Genomic DNA, 8676 nt, shown 5'->3' on the forward strand with positions numbered 1-8676 from the left:
TAGATGTGTAGGAAGAAGGCTGGCTAAAAGGTATGAGATTGTAAGTCTGCCTTTATTTCTTTTAGACAGCTTTCTGAAAACTCTTTGCTTATACACATACGTGTAGATAATAACAGGCAGTGAGTCAGTTTGTGTGGTGGAAAGATTATGAATGTTGGAGTCACACAGAACTGTGTTTGAATCTCAGCTCATGTTCATTTGATGACTTCAGGCAAATTTTTGTTAGTACTATTATTAGCCATGATTTATTGAGCAGTTTCTATGTGGCAGGCACTTTATATTCATGATCTCATCTAATCCTTATATAACTCTATAGATAGACACTAGAGTTATCTTAAATTATCTTTAAGTTAAATTAAGTGGTGAAATTAAGTGGTGATAAGTAACAGTAAAGAAGTAATGAGAGATGTACAGTTTTCCTTGTGCATTTATATCGTATCATCTTATTTAAGTATAGTGATTAATGATGTTGGTTAATGCTTCTGTGGGGCTGTTCTTACAAAAAAATTATTTTGTAAAGAAAAATCTTTAATGTTTATTTAGTGCTAACTATGTTTTAATTACTTTACATGTATTTACTCCTCAAAACAACACTGTGAGAAGCCACTATGATAATTTTTTCAGCTGAGAAAGCTGAGGCCCAGAAAGTTTAAGTAACTTACCCAAGGTCATATAGCTAGTAAATAGAGAGGCTGGGAGTTGATTCTGAGCAGTATGGCACTGGAGTTCATGTGTTTAATAATTTTACTACACTGCCTCACAAAAACTAGTAGAAAAATTAAATGAGAAAACATGCTATTTTCTCTTCCACTGCCTATGATTTATATGAAAAGCCTGGTTATTTGGGCCTTGTGATCTAATCCATGGCCACTACCTCCCTAATGTCAGTATTTCTGATTTGCAGGCAAAGTCCCATGTCACAAATATTTCACTTCTAGAAGACTATTCTGGGATAGCCAAATTAAAAACTGATGGCAGGGCTTCCCTGGTGGCGCAGTGGTTGAGAATCTGCCTGCCAATGCAGGGGACACGGGTTCGAGCCCTGGTCCGGGAAGATCCCACATGCCGTGGAGCAACTGGGCCCGTGAGCCACAACTACTGAGCCTGTGCATCTGGAGCCTGTGCTCTGCAACAAGAGAGGCCGCAACAGTGAGAGGCCCGGGCACCGCGATGAAGAGTGGCCCTCGCTCGCCGCAACTAGAGAAAGCCCTCGCACAGAAACGAAGACCCAACACAGCCAAAAATAAATAAATGTATTTAAAGAAAACAAAAAACAAAAAAAACTGATGGCAAAGAAGATAGCACATGTGACTATCTATACCTGACTGTGTAGATCCAGATGTGTGTGTGTCTGTGTGTGTGTGTGTGTGTGTGTGTGTGTTCAGACGTGTGCACATGAGTCTAACCAGCAGTTTCAGATGTCACCTGCTAGGCTTTGTACCCAGAAGCCTAAAATACAGCCTCTTATGGGGAAGGATTTAAAAATAAGAAATCTGTATTCATACATATTTAGTAAGTACACCTGGTTTTCCAGAATCTACTGTCTCTCCAGCAACTACTGTTCTACTGTCTCAGAGATGTCACCAGCAAACAAGCATGGATGGCCCAGTAACATCAGTGGAGTGATTCTCTGCTTCAGTCCTGGCATTTCACCTTCCATTTCATGCTCTGATAAAGAAGATCGTGATTATGATTTGCTATCTGGCCTGCCATTTCTTTGAATTGTCAGGATTTAGTAAGAGTTTTCCTTGGGAATTTCTTCTACCCAAAATGGCACAAAGGATGCCAAGCATGGGCTAAACATGTCTCCTTTGGATGTGAATTTGGGGGTCTTATATAGTTGTACTCTGAATTGTTTCCTTAGGGATGGGGACAGATTTTCACTGAGCCATTCCTTCCACCATTTAGTCTCCTCATCCTTATTCCACACCCTGACTAGATGACAAGTTCAGCTAATTTCCATAAAAATTTTTCTGAGGGCAAATTTAACTGGCTAAAATGAGAGCCAGTCCCCCCAAAATGCCCTAATCAGTGCAGAGCTCCAACCACTGATTAGAATTGTACTGTGTAGGAAATCTAAGTGGTAATCTGACATAATAATATGAAGAAACTGACACATCTCCAGGAATTTCTGACTTCTGTGAGACCAGGAAATACCACTATAATGGTGACTGAGTTAATAATACTGGGGTTTGGAGACCTCGAGGAATTGGGTCCCTTGCTCTTCTTGGTGTTTGGCGCTGTCTACCTGGCCACCATTTTTGGGAATCTCCTCCTTGTGATCCTGGTGAGCACTCAGCAGGGACTCCAGACACCAATGTACTTCTTTCTGGCAAACCTCTCATATCTGGAGGTCTGTTATACATTGAATATCATGGACTTGCTGAGAGAGAACAGAGTGATCTCCATGGTAGTTTGTATTATTCAGCTCTACTTCTTTGGGGCCCTGGGTAGCACTGAATGTTATCTTCTGGCAGTGATGTCATATGACCAATGCCTGTCTGCCGGCCTTTACACTATCCAACACTAATGCATGGAGCCATATGTTTGGGGCTAGTGATTGGCTCATGGGTTAGTGGTTTCACAGTGGCAGCTGCATTCCAGGCTGCTATCCAGCTTGACCTTCTGTGGCGGCAATGAGATTGACCACTTCTTCTGTGACTTGAAGCCTCTGCAGAAGCTCTTCTGCTCAGATCCCCAGCTAGTCAACCTGGTCTGCATGAGTCTAACAGCACTGGTGTGACTCTGGCCCCCTTTGGACTAATCCTAGCCTCCTACTGGAAGATTCTTTTCACAGTCTTGCATATACCTTTCATGACTGGTAGGCAGAAGGCATTCTCCACTTGTTCCTCTCATCTAGTGGTTGTGACTTTGTTTTACGGGACCTTGGTGTTAGTCTATGCTCTGCCCTTGGCTGGCCAGGTGCCAATTCTCAACCATACCTTCTCCTTGCTCTATACTGTTGTCTCTCCCACGTGTAACTGCCTTATCTACAGCCTCAAAAACAAAGATGTCGAGGAAGCACTGAGGAAGCTGAGGGTTGTGTCTATAATGATGAGCTTCATTCAATCAACCAAAATGATGGCAGTCTGAAGGTCAAGGCACTCTCCCCATGCTCAGGGAACTCCCAGTCTGATTAGCAAAACTTAGGATAGATTATAATCTTTATAACCTGAAATATTGGTTAATCTTCAAATCATCTATTTAGCTGATTTGGGGGAAAGGTTAGTAGATTTGTCTCTGTTTCCTTGAAGTGATCTAGCTCTCCTTGAGCATATTTATACTGTGAGAGGGGAGGAGTATTTCCTAGTTGGTGGGAGGGGAACCATTCTGGGATAGACAATAAATAATGCAGCATATAATCCCTTCAAAAGCTCAATCCTGGAGGTGAGGATTGGCAGGTGTGCTTTAGTTGTGTTCGGTTTCTTCTGTGTCTGTGTGTGTGTGTGTGTGTACATGTGCGTGAGTGTGTTATAAATTAGACTGGGAGATCTTGGGGTTGGAGGAGGAGCAATAACTGTGCTACCCCGATAAGAATAAGAGAGCTCCCTAAATGAAGGGACCGTATTTATTTGCTTAGCACTCAGGCAAGTGTTCTGGTAGTGAGGCTGACTGTGTTAAATGACTAATAATATTGCACCTGCACTTGGCCTAGGACTAAGAAAGATAAAAGTGGAATCTAATAAAATATACAGAAGCTCACTAGAAGACTAGTCTTGGAGATATGTGCATTAAGCACTTACAGCAATTTGTTAGACATGTAGATTGCCTCAAGGCACTCTTTTCTGAGTTGAATTTTCTCTAGCATTCATAGCTCCTCACTGTGTTTTCATTTCTTTCTTTATGCTCCCCTCCCAGATCCTCCTTCTGCTATGTACCTGAGTTAGCCTTGATGGCCTCACTTGTGCTTTTGTTTTATTTTTGTATCTGCTACCAGCTATCTAACATTATCAACGGATATATTCAAGCTACATTTCAAGAGAGAAGGGAAGCAAAAAGACTCTGCTAAGGGAGACAATCAAAAATATGCATTGAAACTAATATTATCCAGGCATCGTGCTAGGTACTAGGAATAGAATAGTGAACAATGTAGATACAGCATCTGACCTCAAAGATATTACAGTCTGGTGGCCTTGGTATTCAAATTGCTCAGATTATATATTTTTACACTGTTTGTAGACTATGTAGTTCTTGAAAGCACTGTCTATAAAGAGAACCTCTGCACATAAAATCCCAATATTGTTATTTACGTTAATTTTAAGAATAATTTTACAATTAATATGAAACAACATAATGTAAAAGACCTAATAAAGCTTTTAGTAGAACATATGAACAAACACAAAAGCTCAGAATGTCCCTTGCTTAGCTAAATACACCCCCTTTTTTCCTTTAAGACCCAACTCAAGTACTATGTTCTCTCAGAATTCTCCCTGCTGTCTTCCTCATGTAATTTATTCCCCTCAGAAGTACTCTATTCCCCTTTATTTGACAAGTAAGCATGCACTGCTCTTCACATTTTGTGTGCATGCCCTATCTTTCCAGTGAGATTGTAAACCCTCCCAGGACAGAGATAGAAAGTCATTTCTAGCTGTACCCCCAAGTACCCAGCATAGTACACTTCACACAGTCAACATTTGATACTTGTCTTCACATGATCAAATCCAAGCTCCTCAGCGTGGGATTCAAAGTCTTCCATGACCCTACTCCTGCTTCCTTTCGCAACCTCATCTCCCACCAAGCTCCATCTCACAATTTACCATATCATACATGTGCATCCTTACTCATGTCCTTTGCCTGAAAATTCCTGCCTATATTTGTTTTTCACATGGTTAATGCCCCATCATATTTTAACACTTGGATTCATCATCATCTTTACCAGGAAATCTTACCTGATTGTTTTCTCCCATCCAACACATTGAGTAAAGTGATACTCTCCTGTATCTCTATGGGATTCATTGTGGACCTAGGTTTGAGCAGTAATCACATTATCTGGTGTTTTACCACTGAATTTTTAGTGCTTGGCATAGGAGATAGTCAGTGACTACTTGTTGAGTGAATAGCTGAATGGTTATATGTCTTCCTCCCTTACTACATTACTATTATTTCCTTGACTTCAAGTACTACCTATATACTGATGATCCTCCATAATTTAATACTGTGATAAATGTTATAAAGGAAAAGCACAGGCTGCTAGGATGGCATATAACAAGGGTACTGTGGTGCTCCAAGGACAATAGTGCTTCAAGGACAAAGGACAATCGTGCCTGAAAAAGTTTCAGCGATACACACCCTATCAGACTCTTGTTGTCCTCCCTGCCATGTTGCGATGGTTACGAAATTCCTGAGCCCACCTGGGCGTTGGGACATGTTTCTCTCTTGTCCCAAATAAGGAAAGGCATCTGCTCTGTCCCACTCCCACCCTACAGAAGGATGTTATATGTGCTTCGACCAATCAGAAAACCATTCTTTTGTTCTCTGGCTATAAAAACTGACTAATAGCACATGTTCGGGGTCCGCTCTCTCAGACTACTAGGAAGTCAGCCCGCTGTTCTGGCAGTGACCATTCCATTTAATAAATTCCATCTTCTTTACATTCTGCCTTGTGTCTGGAAATTCTTTTCCAACCCACTTTCAGACCACAACAGGTACATAATTTGGATTGGGTTGGAAATATCAGAGAAGACTTCTCTGATAAGGTAGGGCAGGATTTCAACAGAGGGACTAGATAACAGCAGGGTCCTGCAGTATTAAAGACCTTAGAATGTTTGGGGAACAGAGAAAGTGCTAATGTGGTTACAATGTAGTGATCAAAGGGGAGAACATCACAGAAGGGTCTAGAAAAGTAGGCAGAAACCAGATAATACCATGCCTCACTGCATTTCGCTGTGAGATTAGAACTCTTTGAATGATTTTTAGTAGAGTGACAGGATCCATTTTATGTTTTAAGATCATCTGGCTGCTATGTGGAAAATGACTTTTAATGGGACTGGAGAGCTAACAGACATTAGGAAACCAATTAGTACACTGTTACATTGTTACCAGTGAGAGACAATGGTGGTAAGGGCTGGAAGAGTAGTGGCAGAGATGGGGAGAAATGAATTGAACTCAATATAGTCAGAGGTAGGAATTATAGAGTTTGGTAATGGGTATAGAGGGAGGAATCAAAAACAACTTTTAGGTTACTGGTTTTGAATTGAATATGTGCTTGTGCCACTAGCTGAGATGAAAGAACCCTGGAATAGGACAAGGTTTGGGGGAGAAGAGAAATGATGAGATTAATCTTGTATAAGAGTATACTGATATAGCAGTGGATGTTAAGTTGGTAGTTAAATATACTGGTTTGGAACTCCAAAGAGATATCTGGGCTAGAAATAAGAATTTAGAAGCCATCAGCATGTAGATGGCATTTAAAATCATGGAAATGGGGGTAATCATGTAGAGAAACAGTTTAGAGAGAGAAGAGGAAAGAGCCCAGAATGGGGCCCTGTGAATTCCATCATTTAGAGGTCACACAGAGGAAGAATAAGGATGAGGAAGGGATAGAGAGGGAGCAGGAAAACCATAAGTGTGTAGGCTCATTCAGGTAGAGAGAAGAGAGTGTTTTAAGGAAGAAAGCCTGGTAAACTATACTGAAGGCTGCTGAGAGGAGGTGTAATATGAGGACAGAGAAGAGTCCATTGTATCTGATAACATGGAGGACATTGATGACCTCACTAAAAGAACTTTTGGTAGAGTGATGAGTGCAGAAGTCATACTGGAGTGAGAGAAAGAAATAAATAAAAGGTGACGGAAAGAAGACACCATGTGTAGATAATGCTTTGGAGAAACCTGGTTCTGAAAGGAAATTGATTTGGTGAGAACTGGAACGAGGACCTTAAAGGAAGATGTTTGTTTTTACAATGTGAAGTAATAGAAAATATTTTAATACTACTAGGAAGAAGAATTTATTAGAAAGGGAGAAGTTGAAGATGCAGGAGACCAGAGGGATATAGTATTTTATGGTCCCTGAAAAGGCTGGAAGGTCCAAGGTCCAGTGCATATGTGAAGGGATTGGCCTCTGATCAAAGGAGTGACACTTATACTGTGACAAATATGTACTGAATACTTACTATGTGCTTGGTTTTGTTTTAAGTATTGAAATACTAGGGTTACAACAATGAATAAAGCATGCTCCCTGCTCTCATGCAGCTCACAGTTCGGTGAGAGACAAGTAAGTAAACAGAAAATTATAATTGGGTTGATTAATGCTATGATAAGTGTAGGGTCTTATGTCAGTGCTGGGGAGGGAGAGTCATTGTTATGGGTTGAATTTTGTCCCCCAAAGAAAGATATGTTGGAATCCTAATGCCCAGTATCTCAGAATGTGACCTTATTTGGAGATAGGGTCTTTACAGAGGTAATCAAGTTAAAATGAGGTCGTTCAGGTGGGCCTTAATTCAATATGACTGGTGGTCTTATAAAAAGGGGAAAGTTAGACAGAAAGACACACACACAGGGAGAACACCACATGAAGATGAAGGCAGAGATGGGAATGATATGTCCATAAGCCAAGAAGCACCAAAGATTGCCAGCAAACAACCAGAAGCTAGGAGAGAGACATGGGACAGATTCTTCCTCACTGCCCTCAGAAGGAATCAATGCTGCCTTGATCTTGAATTTCTGGCTTCCAGAACTGTGAGAAAAAATTTCTGTTGTTTAGTACACTCAATTTATGGTACTTTGTTATGGCATCCCTAGCAAACTAATACAGGCACCCAAACCAATCTGAGGCAGGAGGTTGGCTAGGTTAAGGGAAGACTTCCCAGCGGAGGTGTTATCTGAGTTGAATCAAATAAGTAGATTGCGTGGGTGGGGCCTGGGGAAGCCATTCCATGTAAAGTGATCATCATCTGCAATGGTTTGGAAGTGAAAGAGAGTGTGCATGTCCAAACTACTGCAAGAAATCCAACGTGACTGGATCTAGAGTGTGTGGGCAATGGTGGTGACAACTGAGAACTGAGAAGCTAGAGCCAATTCATGAAGGGCCTTCTATTCCAAGCCAAGGAATTTGGACTTTATCCTAAAGTCAAAACGTGGCCTTTAAATGTTCATTCCCCTCCCCACTATTCACCTGCCTAACTCCATTTTTCCAGGAGGTCTTTTCTTATATCTATTGTGGAACTTCTCACACAGAAATAGGAAAAACAACTTGCTTCTTGATCTCCTCAAATATGCAGCAAGCTCCTTGAAGGAAGGGACTATGTCTTATTTACTGAGATACACCCAGTGCCTGGCAAGTGCTTGACATATAGTAATCTCTCAATAAATGGTTGTCTGTTGTGTTCCTAGAGACAGCATTGGGACTTCTTGGCTCTCTTTGGAATGGTATTCCAGGACACTACATGTTTTCTTTTACTCTTCTCTCCTCTTCCTTCCTCTCACTGATGACCCTCCATCAACCCTCCACACTTGGTTCTCATTTCACTTCTCCACTTGGTTTTCTCTTTGGATCAAGGATCCTGAGAGCTTCTGGTGTGCTTCCCCCACCCCAAATCAGTACTCCCCACATCAGACAGCCTCTCATGCATCCAGGTTCCTACTGTCCCCAAGGGAACCTGGTTCACACCATGCAGAGCCCTACAGTCCAACCTTGTCACCTTACTCTGCCCCTAGTTCTGCCAGGACTAGTGCTTAACT

General features: G+C 41.4%; 1 protein-coding gene across 1 annotated transcript; it reads left to right on the plus strand.

The window, feature by feature from the left end:
• Window positions 1–2046: 2046 nt before the first annotated feature.
• On the plus strand, window positions 2047–3093 carry LOC307180650 (olfactory receptor 11A1-like; the record flags this gene model as incomplete). The annotated part of the gene is given in 4 exon segments (XM_079911014.1): window positions 2047–2489; window positions 2492–2606; window positions 2608–2737; window positions 2740–3093. Coding segments are annotated over 4 exon segments (987 nt in total). The 5' UTR covers window positions 2047–2101.
• Window positions 3094–8676: the final 5583 nt, after the last annotated feature.

The sequence above is a fragment of the Stenella coeruleoalba genome (genome assembly GCF_951394435.1).
Source record: "Stenella coeruleoalba genome assembly, chromosome: X".
Lineage (NCBI taxonomy): Eukaryota > Metazoa > Chordata > Mammalia > Artiodactyla > Delphinidae > Stenella > Stenella coeruleoalba.